At 33.3% G+C, this 15424-nt stretch overlaps 4 protein-coding genes across 10 annotated transcripts in view; 3 read left to right on the top strand and 1 right to left on the bottom strand.

Moving 5' to 3' along the window:
• The first annotated feature begins 8340 nt into the window (after positions 1-8340).
• LOC106647377 (uncharacterized) lies at positions 8341-9310 on the top strand. Its single transcript, XM_014363720.2, has 4 exons — positions 8341-8668; positions 8753-8922; positions 9000-9071; positions 9144-9310. Exons 1-4 carry the CDS (start codon positions 8546-8548, stop codon positions 9238-9240), a joined length of 462 nt encoding a protein of 153 aa, XP_014219206.2. The 5' UTR covers positions 8341-8545; the 3' UTR covers positions 9241-9310.
• Positions 9311-9713: 403 nt separating this feature from the next.
• Positions 9714-11743, top strand: LOC106647358 (sodium-coupled neutral amino acid transporter 7). The gene is made up of 4 exons (XM_014363700.2): positions 9714-10030; positions 10095-10455; positions 10535-10784; positions 10863-11743. Exons 1-4 carry the CDS (start codon positions 9925-9927, stop codon positions 11523-11525), a joined length of 1380 nt encoding a protein of 459 aa, XP_014219186.2. The 5' UTR covers positions 9714-9924; the 3' UTR covers positions 11526-11743.
• A 377-nt stretch (positions 11744-12120) lies between these two features.
• LOC106647274 (protein phosphatase 1 regulatory subunit 42) lies at positions 12121-13307 on the top strand. Its single transcript, XM_014363584.2, has 5 exons — positions 12121-12261; positions 12407-12712; positions 12789-13023; positions 13108-13192; positions 13271-13307. The coding sequence occupies exons 1-5, from the start codon at positions 12121-12123 to the stop codon at positions 13305-13307; spliced, it is 804 nt and encodes a 267-aa protein (XP_014219070.2).
• A 78-nt stretch (positions 13308-13385) lies between these two features.
• Positions 13386-15424, bottom strand: part of cora (erythrocyte membrane protein band 4.1 like coracle) — a 44213-nt gene continuing 42174 nt past the window's right edge. For all 7 annotated transcript variants that reach the window (XM_014363756.3, XM_014363759.3, XM_014363760.3 and 4 more), the window contains 2 exons: positions 15210-15419; positions 13386-15121 (listed from right to left, as the gene is read on the bottom strand). In XM_014363756.3, the coding sequence (XP_014219242.2) occupies positions 14942-15121; positions 15210-15419 (390 nt within the window). In that variant the 3' untranslated portion in view covers positions 13386-14941. The remainder of the gene's footprint in view (positions 15122-15209; positions 15420-15424) is intronic.

The raw sequence follows: 15424 nt of genomic DNA, 5'->3' as shown, positions 1-15424 counted from the left end.
TATCCTTGTAAAAATAAAAGTAGGCTCAATAAATCCAAAGAAAGTTATCAGAACACTGTAATATCTCCCAGCGGTGTTATCAGTACCAAATAAAAGGGAAAATAAAATAGATGAGAAATGTATGACGAAGCCTCGATATTACGCCAGTATTTTTTTACAGCCCAACCTATTCTCGCTCGGGTTGCGAAACCAATAGTCAGCAGACGCGGCACCGATCGGAGATAAGATAACTCTTCCACAACTTTGCAACGTCTTTCACTCTGCACGTTTTATCCTTGCAACAACAATATCAGCCCTGACTCGCGAGCAAGACGCGCCGGGCAAGGGCTCGATCGTCCTCTCTCACGCGAGCTTTGAACCGCAGCACGACGAATCACTAAGTAAAAGTACATTACCTCCCTGGAGCTGTATAAATGACATTCGAGAAGAAAAAATATATACAAAGCAACGCAGCCGTCGCCCATATATATGTTCCTCCGAAGAAAAGCGCACGTACGTACAACGGGTGCAATAAAAAAAGGCGTGCACCGCGCTCTGGAAGACAAACAGAAAGAAAGAAAGACGGTAGATTCGTGCCATCGGGTGACGCCGGACAAACAGACGCGATCGCGCTTGCAATAAACGAGGCGAAAAGAATGGATCGTAAATGAGAGCGATGGGAAAAGCCGAGGCCAAGGAGCGCCGGGGATGTATTATTCCTCGGCTCCTTTCTGATGCGAGAAAAGCACGAGAGGATTGGATTTTTAATGGAAGGGCGACCCTTTTCCTCCTCCTCCTCCTCCGATGATAGCACGAGGACGTCGCGCTATGTACCATAAAACTGGGACTTGGGTATAAAAAAAAAAAAAAGAAAAAAAAGGGAGTAGAGCATATAATAATGTGTGTATATACATGCCTCCTTTTTTTCCGGGAACGACGGAGAGTGGGGCTGTTTTTCGCGAATCATGCGGCAAACGTGCCGTATAACAGAGGGTGGCCATATAACCTCGGAGCTGCCGGGCCTCGTACGTGAAAAACGACCGCGGTATAATATATACGTGGCACATCAAGGCGGGCTGGAAGAAAGCGGAGTATGGGTTATACGGCGGCTCGACCAATGTTGGAAAAATCGCGCAATCCAACGGGGCTCGGCTCCCTTGCGAAGTGTCCTCCGGAACGGGCTCGCCGACCAATGGGACGAGACCCGGGGTTTTTACGTCCCCGGCATCTCGTGCACAGTTGGCGAGTAATGGCGAATACCCACCCGGCGCCGCGGCTTCACTTTCGACGTCGAAGAGGTTGACTCGCGCCTTCTTAAAGGCCTTCCGCGAGGCTTGGGAGTTTATAAAATGCGAGGGAGGGCTGTTAAACCATCTAATGAATTTTCATCAGCGTCTAGGCCTGGGAGACTCGGTCGGTCGGTTTTTTATGCGCGCAATGGCTGAGAATTCTCGTCGGGCTCGTTATTTCGAGAAGCCTCGTCGGGGATGTTCCTATTTTATAACGGATGGAAGAGGCTCGGCTTAGTTTGCATCGTAAGTTCACCGGCTTCTGAGGATTTTAATACTGTGCACGTAGGTATAAGTACTTTTCTTGGAGCTTCGACCGAATGAGCTCGAAAAATTAACCAAGTGATGAATTTTACTCGTTAGTTTTAAACACTTTTCGCTTTATTTGTCTTTATGGCAAATAACTACTAAATTTTAGAGTTTGGTGCATTTGATAGTTCATGGAAAACAAAATACGTATAGGTGGTAGTAGAATTGATTTTTATAATGTAACTGTATACTATAGTTAACATGTATAAAAAATACATCTCACATTTTACAAAACAAAGTATGTATTTTCGTTTGAGATGAAAAGTAAGACGCTTACGATACACTATTTTCACACGGAAATTTGCAATTCTTAATTACGTCAGTTAAATGATTAACTTCAAGCATTCATTTTTTTCTTAAAAAAACTAGTGATACTCTTTGGTACGGTTGGTAGCTTGGCATGCTGTAAAAAATACATTTATTACAGAGAAGTAAATTTTAAGTGTTATAAATAAACAAAGACCCAACCTTCTCTGATTAAGTGAGATCCAATGCTCCATTTGTAGGAGACTCTTCGTGTGACTGTGTTTCTTTTAAAGGCCTTTTTTTCGTTGTCTTTTTAAGACTCATTAATTTACGTGTTTATTTAATCGTTATTCAAGGTTTTTGTAACACAAATTTTGCTATGTACATATTATTTAAGTTAACTGTTTATTGAAACTATACAGTGAAAGGGCTCTGCTTCCATGAGTTAATGGTAAATAAAGCAGTGTAATTTTGTAAATATGGTCAATTTTATAAGCCGTATAAGACAAGTAGAATATTTATACTTTTGGAGGTATATTTTCGGAATAAAGATTAATTGTAAACTTGCCGCAAATAGCACAATTGACAACAACTTTTTATTTTACATCTTCTAAATTAGTTGCGGCTGGTTTATAATTAATTACATGACTTTACTGTAAGTTGTAGTAATTTTTTGGATCAGCGCCATCTAGCGGTATTGTTTTTTTCGCCAAAAGTGGCCTCTAAAATTCTGAGTCGGTGCTTTAGCGCTTAGAGCCATTTAACCTTTTATAAACCAGCCGCAACTCATCTTGTAGCTATAAAATCAAAAAATAACAATACATGTGTTTTTGGCGGCAAGTTAACAATCTATTTTCTACCAAAAATTGGCTTTCTATGTATTTCTATTTTTGAAGATAAATTTTCGTGCAAAAGATAGATTGTTAACTTGCCGCCAAAAACACATATATCGTTATTTTCTTATTTTATAGCTACAATATGAGTTGCGGCTGGTTTATAATTGACTAAATGGCTCTAAGCGCTAATGCTGCGGATCAAAAGTTTAGGGCCACTTTTTAGTTCAGAAATCCGCAACGCTAGATGGATTTAAATTTCACTTTACTTTAAGTTAAATACATCTAATTAAGCTGCAGCGATCACATCGAGAATGAAAATGAAAAAATGTCTCATCTGAAAAGAACAGGTATGAGTTCCTCCTCTAAGTTTTTAAACAAAATAGAGGAATATCGTATACAAGACAACATGTCTTAAATTTGCAAAATAATTTTCTAAAAATTTTTTAAAATTTATTCTGTAAGCCAACTATTCATACCTGCACGTTAATTTAATATATATTATGGCACCATTGGTTTTGAAAATCAGACTACGGTTGAATTATTCTTGAAATTCATAGACTGTGAGGGTATAACTTTCCCCACACGAACCAAAACATATTGCACGGTAAAATGAAATGAAACGACTATACTTATACAAGACTTCGGTTCAATGATTACAGATCATCTCTTACAACAATCTCTATGACGGGGGGTTTCGGGAGCAGCTAGAAGAAAATTAGTAGAAATGCAATCATATTTTTTTAGATCTTTAGTTAAATTGCATATTTGAATAAACGTTAATATTTTTTCGAGCTTTGGTCTTCAATGTTTAGTAGATCCATAGAAAAGATTAAAATTCATTGCACCTATTTTATTGGAGAATCCCTAAGAAAACGTATAGATTAGTGGTACATGCCCCTGAAGCGACAGTGTAAATAATATCCCATTCACGGGCACCATTTTTCCCAACAGTAGCGCAGAGAAAATTGAAAGCTTGAGAGAAACGCTCAAGTTAGAAAAATTAATTTTTTTTTTTTTTTAAGTTTTGGAGACTTTCAAGAATCAATACGCTTTCAAAAACTGTTTGATTATTGTATTTGTATCACCATACAATAAACGTTTACTAAGTTAAAAAATAATAGTTATAGTAATAGAAATGATTTGTAAAACTTTACTAAACATGTTAGCCCACATACACTTGTCTTTACATCAAAATTCATGAAATATGTTATAATTAAACAAGTACATTATTCTTATATTGAAGCGATGTATTATACTCAAGAGGTTGCTAAAAAATCGAAATATTAAAAATATAAGGATTTATCCATGCAGATAAAGTAGCAAAGAATGGGTTTAAACTGTGTTTTGGAAAAATAAATAAGTGGAAGAGTGTAAAGTCTTGCAATTCTTAATGTATACAAATCAGATTGTGTTCAAATTGTATTTATTTGATACACTAAACCGATTACTATAATTATGCAATCAATTCAGTATGATTATATAATTTCAACGATAATACAAAGAAATATAAGCCCCGTGAAATAAAAAAAAAGTTAAGAAACGAGGATTTGCATTAATACTATATTTATTGGTTTTCACACAATACAGTGAGAATTCTTATGTACCGATAATTGGTCATAAAATTGATCGATACGACTGTCGGTACAGCAGATGTCCTATGCAGCAGCATTCTGTGCATACGGCTATCAATACAGCAGACATCCGCTATGGCCAATCAATCTCGAAAAATTTCGGAGCTCCGAGACCCGATACGGACTTTTTTTGTTTCGGGCGTGATCGAGCTTTGTCGGTGGCTTGCGCTCTTATGTGTATTTTACATTGCGTACTTAATACTTCTACTCACTCGGCTAAGAATAGAATAGTAGAATATGTACTTGTAATTTTGGAGGTCAAGTTTTGGATAAAAGATAAATTATAAAACTTGCCGCAAACAGTATAAACAACGTTAACTTTTTGTTTCGGAACTTTACAAATAGTTGCGGCTGGTTTATAATTGATTACATGACTCTACTGAAAGTTGTAGTAATTATTTGGATCAGCGCCATCTAGCGGCATTTTTTTTTCGCCAAAAGTGGCCTCTAAAATACTGAGTCGGTGCTTTAGCGCTTAGAGCCATTTAGTTAATTATAAACCAGCCGCAACTCATATTGTAGCTATAAAATAAAAAAATAACAATACATGTGTTTTTGGCGGCAAGTTAACAATTTATTTTTTACTAAAAATTAACCTCCTATGAATTTATACTTTTGAAGATAAATTTTCATGTAAAAGATAGATTGTTAACTTGCCGCCAAAAACACATGTATTGTTATTTTTTTATTTTATAGCTACGAGATGTGTTGCGGCTGGTTTATAACTGATTAAGTGGCTCTATAGAGCTAAACTGCCTAAAGCTCTCCTTCAGAATTTCAGAAGCAATTTTTGGCCAAAAAAATCACAACCGCTAGATGGCGCTGATCCAAATAATTATTACTAATACTTATAGTAGAGCCATTTAGTCAATTACAAACCAGCCGCAACTGATCGCATAGACACAAAATATAAAACAAACGTTGTCTGGGCTATTTGCGGCAAGTTTACAACTTATTTTTTACTTGAAAATTGACCTGTTAAAGTATAAATATTCTACTTATCTCATTTGGCTTATAAAATCAACCATTTTTACAAAATCACAACACTTTAGACCTTTTATCATTAACTCATTGAAGCACAGCCCTTTAACTTAATAGTTCCAATAAACAGTAAACTTATATAACATGTCCATAGCAAAATTTGTGTTACAGAAATCTTGAATAACGATCAAACAAATACGTAAATTAATTAGTCTAGAAGAGACAACTGAAAAAATAGGCCTAAGTATGAAAGAAGTACAGTCACACTATGAGTCTCCTAAGATTTGATTTTAGAGTCTAAAAGAGACAACTGAAAAAATAGGCCTAAGTATGGAAGGAGCACAGTCACACGAAGAGTCTCCTAAGAATGGAGCATTGGATCTCACTAAAAAAAAAATACATTTATTACAGAGAAGTAAATTGTAAGTATTATAAATAAACAAAGAACCCAACTTTATCTAATTAAGTGAGATCCAATGCTCCATTCTTAGGAGACTCATAGTGTGACTGTACTTCTTTCATACTTAGGCCTATTTTTTCAGTTGTCTCTTTTAGACTCTAAAATCAAATCTTAGGAGACTCATAGTGTGACTGTACTTCTTTCATACTTAGGCCTATTTTTTCAGTTGTCTCTTCTAGACTAATTAATTTACGTATTTGTTTGATCGTTATTCAAGATTTCTGTAACACAAATTTTGCTATGGACATGTTATATAAGTTTACTGTTTATTGGAACTATTAAGTTAAAGGGCTGTGCTTCAATGAGTTAATGATAAAAGGTCTAAAGTGTTGTGATTTTGTAAAAATGGTTGATTTTATAAGCCAAATGAGATAAGTAGAATATTTATACTTTAACAGGTCAATTTTCAAGTAAAAAATAAGTTGTAAACTTGCCGCAAATAGCCCAGACAACGTTTGTTTTATATTTTGTGTCTATGCGATCAGTTGCGGCTGGTTTGTAATTGACTAAATGGCTCTACTATAAGTATTAGTAATAATTATTTGGATCAGCGCCATCTAGCGGTTGTGATTTTTTTGGCCAAAAATTGCTTCTGAAATTCTGAAGGAGAGCTTTAGGCAGTTTAGCTCTATAGAGCCACTTAATCAGTTATAAACCAGCCGCAACTCATCTTGTAGCTATAAAATGAAAAAATAACAATACGTGTGTTTTTGGCGGCAAGTTAACAATCTATCTTTTACACGAAAATTTATCTTCAAAAATAGAAATACATAGGAAGCCAATTTTTGGTAGAAAATAGATTGTCAACTTGCCGCCAAAAACACATGTATCGTTATTTTTTCATTTTATAGCTACAAGATAAGTTGCGGCTGGTTTGTAACTGATTAAGTGGCTCTATAGGGCTAAACTGCCTAAAGCTCTCCTTCAGAATTTCAGAAGCAATTTTTGGCCAAAAAAATCACAACCGCTAGATGGCGCTGATCCAAATAATTATTACTAATACTTATAGTAGAGCCATTTAGTCAATTACAAACCAGCCGCAACTGATCTCATAGACATAAGATATAAAACAAACGTTGTCTGTGCTATTTGCGGCAAGTTTACAACTTATTTTTTACTTGAAAATTGACCTGTTAAAGTATAAATATTCTACTCATCTCATATGGCTTATAAAATCAACCATTTTTACAAAATCACAATACTTTAGACCTTTTATCATTAACTCATTGAAGCACAGCCCTTTAACTTAATAGTTCCAATAAACAGTAAACTTATATAACATGTCCATAGCAAAATTTGTGTTACAGAAATCTTGAATAACGATCAAACAAATACGTAAATTAATTAGTCTAAAAGAGACAACTGAAAAAATAGGCCTAAGTATGAAAGAAGTACAGTCACACGAAGAGTCTCCTAAGAATGGAGCATTGGATCTCACTTAATTAGATAAAGTTGGGTTCTTTGTTTATTTATAATACTTACAATTTACTTCTCTGTAATAAATGTATTTTTTATTTAGTGAGATCCAATGCTCCATTCTTAGGAGACTCTTCGTGTGACTGTACTTCTTTCATACTTAGGCCTATTTTTTCAGTTGTCTCTTCTAGACTAATTAATTTACGTATTTGTTTGATCGTTATTCAAGATTTCTGTAACACAAATTTTGCTATGGACATGTTATATAAGTTTACTGTTTATTGGAACTATTAAGTTAAAGGGCTGTGCTTCAATGAGTTAATGATAAAAGGTCTAAAGTGTTGTGATTTTGTAAAAATGGTTGATTTTATAAGCCATATGAGATAAGTAGAATATTTATACTTTAACAGGTCAATTTTCAAGTAAAAAATAAGTTGTAAACTTGCCGCAAATAGCACAGACAACGTTTGTTTTATATCTTATGTCTATGAGATCAGTTGCGGCTGGTTTATAATTGAATAAATAGCTCTTCTATAAGTGTTAGTAATAATTATTTGGATCAGCGCCATCTAGCGGTATTTTTTTTTTCGCCAAAAGTGGCCTCTAAAATTCTGAGTCGGTGCTTTAGCGCTTAGAGCCATTTAACCTTTTATAAACCAGCCGCAACACATCTTGTAGCTATAAAATGAAAAAATAACAATACATGTGTTTTTGGCGGCAAGTTAACAATCTATCTTTTACACGAAAATTTATCTTCAAAAGTATAAATTCATAGGAGGTTAATTTTTAGTAAAAAATAAATTGTTAACTTGCCGCCAAAAACACATGTATTGTTATTTTTTTATTTTATAGCTACAATATGAGTTGCGGCTGGTTTATAATTAACTAAATGGCTCTAAGCGCTAAAGCACCGACTCAGTATTTTAGAGGCCACTTTTGGCGAAAAAAAAATGCCGCTAGATGGCGCTGATCCAAATAATTACTACAACTTTCAGTAGAGTCATGTAATCAATTATAAACCAGCCGCAACTATTTGTAAAGTTCCGAAACAAAAAGTTAACGTTGTTTATACTGTTTGCGGCAAGTTTTATAATTTATCTTATATCCGAAAATTTACTTCCAAAATTATAGATATTCTACTTATATATGGTTTAATGAAATCGACCATACATGGCACTACTTACCATACTTAGTAGTGAATTACTATAATTACAACACGTACCTAGCTTCATATCACGTATATCTTACACCGTTCTCTCCTCACCAGAAAGATAAAATCAGAGGCTGCAGTATTTATCTGATATCAATTGTGAAGTTGTCATTTTTTATCTGTCATTTTGTCGATATATAAATTATAATTTATTGCACGTGAGCCGGTGAAGTTTTTGGTTCAGAAAAATGTCAACACAAACGAACCATGAACTATTTGTACTCGGAGACAATTTACTACGACTCTGTTTTACAATTTACAGAGGATCGATGCTTCAAATAAAGTATAATCAACTCGGTAAAAAGATTGTGGTAATGCAATTACATTTTTATTACTTTTTTCCCAGTGACATTAAAACATATGAAGGCCTTATTTTGTTCTTAATTTTATCACAGGATCATGGAGGAGTTTTTAAAGCCTACAATGAGCAAACAAAAAAGACTTGTATTGTACTGGTGGATGAGGATGACCCTACATTTGAAGAGAAGATAGATAATATGTTTTCCATCAATTACATCGTGCATTGTGTAAGGAAAAATAAATTGTTAGCTCTGAAGCCGTACAGGTAAACAATATCTAATTTTTAGATGATATTACCGCAATAACTTGTACGTAATTATAATGCTTGTTTATTTTACGTAGAATCTCAAGGAATAATAAGAGTGTAGGCAATAAATCTGAGTCAAGACCAGTTTTTGGGAAGCGTTGCCCAGAGTGAGAATTTTTCAATTAAATAAATCCAGTGTAAACATAGTTTACTTAATAACGATTTCTTATAATTTACAGCTTTGATCTTCTGACACTCACAAAGTGTGAACATTTAGAAACACCAACAATGGAGGAAGAACTTACAAGGCTGGAGACAATATTGAACAGTTGTTGAACTGTTAATTCATCTATAGTCTATTTTTTTTTACAATCGATATTTTTTAATAAATTATTTTTCTAAATAATTTTTTACAGTTAAATTACTTATTTCTTGTGACATTGGGGATTCTAAGAGTTAAATGACAATTTAAAATTTTTTGCATACTGGTATTGTAACATAACATGTAGTTGATAATATTGAAAACTTGAAAGAGTAGACGATTACTGTTGAAAATAGAAATCAGCTGCAGAAACGACGTTTGACTTTCTTCTTCTGTAAAATAGTTTTTAGATAGTAAAATTAGTAAAATATGTTTATCTATTTACTGAGCGATTACATGTTTACCATCAGCTGATAAAATAAAACTTTTTCATAGAATTTTTGGGTCGCTTATACAATTATTGTTGTATATACAAACATACATACTTGTGATTTAATTCCATAATGGACACGATAATTATACAATTCACTTATTTCTTCATTTTAATTTGGGAGTATTAAAAAAATTTTGTTTGGAAGTGTTGTGTAGTCATTGCGTACACTTTTTTATTTTATACATCCTTCAAGTCTCATTGGATCTACTAGACTATATATAGATGTATATCTTGATGGCCTTTGACATTTCCTTGTCACGCAAAGTTACTTCTTTGTTTACTAACTTTGTCAAATCACAATACCTTGCATAAAACTACTCCCGCGATGAATTACCTAATGGAGGACGAAGATGACTTTTTATCAAATGACATCGTTCTATCAACAGCAATTCATCCATCAAGAGCATCATCACCATCGCATCAACGAATAGGTAAGTGAATTCTTTCTTCAAGTTCATCTCTTGAAACATAATTGACCTAAATGTGTACTGGTAGGAACTGGAACAATAGGAACAATTTTTTTAATGATCAATGCAACTTTGGGAGCAGGACTGCTGAATTTTCCAGAAGCATTTGATAAATCTGGTGGACTTGCAACAGCTATTCTTGCTCAACTTTTTTTTCTATTGTTTATTACTTATACTTTAGTTATATTGGCAAGCAGCAGCGATGTTACAAATACCACAACATTGCAAAACACTTTTGCAGGACTGTGTGGATCAAAATCATTGTTTTTTTGTGGATTATGCATTGCTGTATACAGCTTTGGTTGTTGCATTACGTTCTTAATTGTCATAGGAGATCAATTCGACAGAGTCTTTGCTACTTACTTTGGAATGGACTACTGTCACACTTGGTAAGAATATAATATGATGTTCTTAAATCTTATCTGAACGCCATTTATTTAAACCCACAATTGAATTAATAATTTTCAGGTATCTGTCAAGACCAGTTGTTGTGAGCGTTGCTAGTATACTTTTTATTTTACCCTTGTCTTTTTTCAAGAGACTTGATGCTTTAAACTATGCTAGTTCGATAGGTTGCATAACGATTTTGTATGTGGTATGGCTCATAGTCTATGAAAGTTTTGATCATCACAAATTACCAACTAAGCCAATGCACATATGGCCAGATAGACCAACTCAAGTTTTAGAAATTGTTCCCATAATATGCTTTGCATATCAGGTAATTAAATTCATTAAAAATTTGCTTTCTAGTACAATGAAATACCATATTAAAATTTAATGAAACTTTCTCTTTTAGAGCCACATGACTGCCATACCCATGTATGCTTGCATGAAAAATCGTCAAATTGGTAAATTTACGTTATGTGCCATTGTTAGCTCGATTATTTGTTTCTTTGCGTACTCAACTGTTGGAGTTTTTGGATATGCGACTTTCGGCATTGGTAAAGTTCCAAGTGACATATTACAAGGATACTCAGATAAAAGTACAACTTTGACTATTGCAATAATTGCAATAGCTATTAAAAATTTTACTACCTACCCCATTGTTCTGTACTGCGGCAGAGACTCAATATTAAGTTTATTTGGCAAAGATGTCGATTGTCATTTTTTTATAAGATTCATAATCACCATAGTGTGGTTTATTTTGTGTCTAATCATAGCTGTCTTAGTTCCCGACATTGCACCTGTGATTAGTTTTATGGGTTCACTGTCTGCTGCATTTATATTCTTATTCCCTGGTATTTGCTTGCTTCAGAGCACTTTGAAAAAAGATCCGCAATTATACCTAAACAAAGATCGGTTTTTAATCTTCATAGCTGTCTTCATAATAACTCTCGGTGCTTTTGTTTGCGGCGTTATATTTGTTCAAGCACTTCGAGATTTTGAGAAGGCACCAGTTGAACCAGTTCAGTTAATTACTGGATACAAGTCGCAGTTTGGTGCAAGTTTGTGTAAATAATTTTGTTTTCTTTTTGTTTTTCTAACGATCTTTGTAAATTTTTTTTTTTTTTCATTCATCCAACAAAGCAATGATCTTTTCTTGTTAAGCGTCATAATAAGACTGATGTAAATAAAAATAAAATTTGTATGCGCATGTAAAATACGTGAATTTTTTAGAAATTTTATAAATTATTATTAGAGACGTCGAAAGTTAATAAAAAGTATTTTTTTATTGTTGATCATGCGTTTTTATTTATTTTTCGTCATCAACGCCCTTGAGAAACCCTAATCATGCTTGAGGCATGATTTTTTGGTCACATAATTTTTCTATGATTAAAAATAATAAACTACGATACTTACGCGTTATACTATAGATTTAATACAAACGTATACAAAATTCGTACGTCCAATAATTAAACAAAAAATTTAAATAATCTGGTTGCGTTGGGTAACGATGGTTTCGTGTATATAATTATACCGCCCTACATGTACAAGTTACCTGCACCTATGTATCAGAGTTTGATCAATGAAATTGCAGTGAAAAATAGCAAAGGGACGCATGTTTTTTTTACCAGTATCGAAGCATCAGCTGCTAACAGTATCATCGTGGCACAATGGTAAAATTAACAGTTCCGCTGATCGAGAAAAAATATTTGCAGCAACAATCATGCAAATCTCTGACAAGAGAAATAGATAAACACCATTTGAAGAAAATAAGTCATATTTTTATGAACGAGCAGAACATCGATGAAATCGTGAGTGTTGATATTCTTATGGATTATATAAAGAATTTTTTTTCAATACAGATCACAATAAAACATATGATAACCTGTTTTCTTTCATAAAAAAAAAAAAAAAAAAAAAAATTAATCATATATTTATTTTTTGTCATTATTTAAGGACGATTTCAGCGTTTGCAAAAATTTAAGGGTAATTTACCTTCAAAGAAATAACATCGAAAAAATAGAAAATATTGATTTTGCCAAAAACTTGACTCATCTTTACCTGCAACACAATAAAATAACAAAAATTGAAAATCTCGGCAATCTGGTAAACTTGAAAAAGTTATACTTAGGATACAACAGCATCGCTATTGTCGAAGGTTTGGAAAAATTGACGAATTTATCAGAGTTACACATCGAAAAGCAAAAATTAGATGGTGACAAATTTTTGCGCTTTCATCCAAGAAGTATTAAAACTTTATCTGTAAGCGTCGATAATAACTTTGTATTACCATATGTCAAAATAATTAAGATTTATCAGCTCAATCATGATTTTACAGTATTGTTTGGTGCACTTGAACATCTCAGATAATAAAATCACGAATTTAAGTGATATCAATCATTTAAAAAAGTTGACTACATTGGAGGCACAAGACAACTTGATTAATGACATATACTACTTGACTAAAACAGTTAGTAGCTTGAGACAGCTGGAAAATCTGTTTTTACAAGGCAACCCCGTGACGAAAACTTACCGATATCGGGAAAATATCATCGGCAACAGCTACTCTTTGGGTATATTATTTCGAATGCCATTCATTTTTTTATATTTTCTCAAATACTTAAATAAATGATTTGATTACACTTTATAAACTGTAGTCATATTGGACAACAAGGTTGTATCTGAAAATTCGCGAGAGTTCTTACAGAGATTCAAAGTTGAAAAATTGAAGTATCATCACAAGTACGCAGAACTTATAATTCTTACGATTTTTCAACTTACCGATACGATTTTTCAGCTTTTCAATATTTTCATTTTCAGGACTTTCAATGGCAAGGAAATTGCAATCCAACGCTGATACGTGAAAAATCGTAAAAAGCGAAACATATGAAAAACAAGTACTTATCATTTAGAAGTAAAAATAAAGACTGAAATCTTATATTTATTATCTGATTTATTAATTTTATAAAGTCGTTGTAGAAAAAGTGAAGAAAAGAAGATAACTTCGTACAAAATACAATAAAATCTTTTAGTTCAGTACATTTAAAATCTAAATACAATACCAAAATCATTAAAATAGAGGCATTAAATTTATTAAGAACAAAACAAAAAATTATACGAAATACTTACAAACAATGTTTTTACAGTTTTCAAAGATAATGCGATCAGTAACTTTTCATGTTTACTGTTAAAAGTAAAATACTATTTCAGACAGTAAAGATAGCGGATCTTATTTTAAACATTTCAAACAAAGCAATGAATATCTAAAATGCACGCCAATAAATACAACTCAATTTCATTATACAAAATTACTGTGAAGGAATGACGCAAATTACATTTGAAGTGAAGAAAAAAATAAAGACTTGCCCGAAATCCGCAAACTTTATCTGTTTTATTAAAGAGAAGGTATTTAATTATAAAGATTAATTATTAAAAGTAATAAAATTCTTTTCATATAATTTATCACTGTACTAAATATGTTCAAACAATGTAAAATATATTTAAGTCAACAAAAATCTTTAAAAATATATAGAACTATGTATAGCTGCGCACTCTATAGCTAAATGTACGGCGTCCAAAGCATCAGTTGCTATCGGTATGGTTTTTTTAATTTTTTTTATGTATTTTTTTTTTTAATTTGTTTATCTATAATTAGATACATCTAACTTTTTGCAAGGGAAAAGTTTAATTTACATCACTTAACAAGCAGGTTTTCGATGTTTGACTGCAGCTTTTGATTTATGCATGTATTTTGTAATTAATATTTTGCTATCTTGAAAAGTGATGACAATAGACGTTACCTTTGCCTAAATATATTATATGTATGTATACTATGTATATTATATTTATCATTTTCATCAGTATATAATATCTTTCAAAATCTACTGTGCCAAACTAATCGTACTATACAGGGAATTGCGTAACAAAGCTACTTTTTCGATTTTCATGCTCAATGATTCCATAAAAAATTTCAGCGCATTTAAGAAAAAAAATACGCATCGGTAATTAAGATATTTTTTCATTTTACAGACAAAACACGTATAAAGAGTTGAAAAATGCTAAAGCTTGGAAGATAGATGCACGAAGAACGAATTCACAATCGAAATGTATAACCTTGAATCGAATATACACAATCCTTGTATTCGACACGTAAAACGACAGTCCCAGCATAGTTATTGCAACCCAATACGCGACATAACTTTCTATTCTTACGCTGTTTCGACATTCGTCAATAAACTCTATCAAAATGCGAATGCACGTATTGTCTTGATTTTCAATCAAGATTCAAGCTTAAATATTTGTTTTTCTTACTTTTGTTTCAGCTAATTGTAACGTAGCTTTTACATGGATCGCGATTTTTTTTTTTTTAACGCTAGTGAGCACATTGCTTTTTAATATATTCCAGTACCATTTTTAAGTCTCTCGAATATGTTTAATTTACAAATAAAGATCTCTCCGTTAACTCTCAATAATCAGATGGAAATAAAACGTTTACTGTGCCGTTTGTTGTTGAATCTCAATTTTCTCAACAGTCATGTCTGGGTTCATCGCCGTGGCCTGTTGAATAGCTTCAGCAAGGGCCTTGTCATGGTCGATGGGATCTCCGTCCGACTGTATCGTGATCTTCTGCTCAACTCGCGTCTCGACAACTCCGTCCCGTTCAGTTTTATACTACAAACCAAATTGTTTATTATTAAACCAATCGCGTTGGAGTGAAAAGCTTTGAAAAATCGGCATCGATGATTAAACTAGAACTTACCGTGATCGTTTCAACGGTGCGCGTCTTGCTGGAGATCGTCTGCGAGCTTACGATTTCGCCGGTCGCGGTGTACGTGCCGTCCTCGTTCTCGACCGCCACCTTCCTCGATTCGGTTGCCACAAGGGGTACCGTCGTCGTTGTGGTCACGTTGTTCTCCGGCTCTCCCGTGTACACGTGGCTTTCAGTAGCTACTATACCTGCCGGATCTCCCTGTG

Source organism: Copidosoma floridanum, unplaced genomic scaffold (genome assembly GCF_036245765.1).
Source record: "Copidosoma floridanum isolate Cflo_tuat_1 unplaced genomic scaffold, Cflo_Japanese_pri ptg000013l, whole genome shotgun sequence".
In the NCBI taxonomy this organism is placed as follows: domain Eukaryota; kingdom Metazoa; phylum Arthropoda; class Insecta; order Hymenoptera; family Encyrtidae; genus Copidosoma; species Copidosoma floridanum.
Note: the sequence above shows the minus strand (reverse complement) of the source record. Positions and strands in the feature narration are given on the sequence as shown.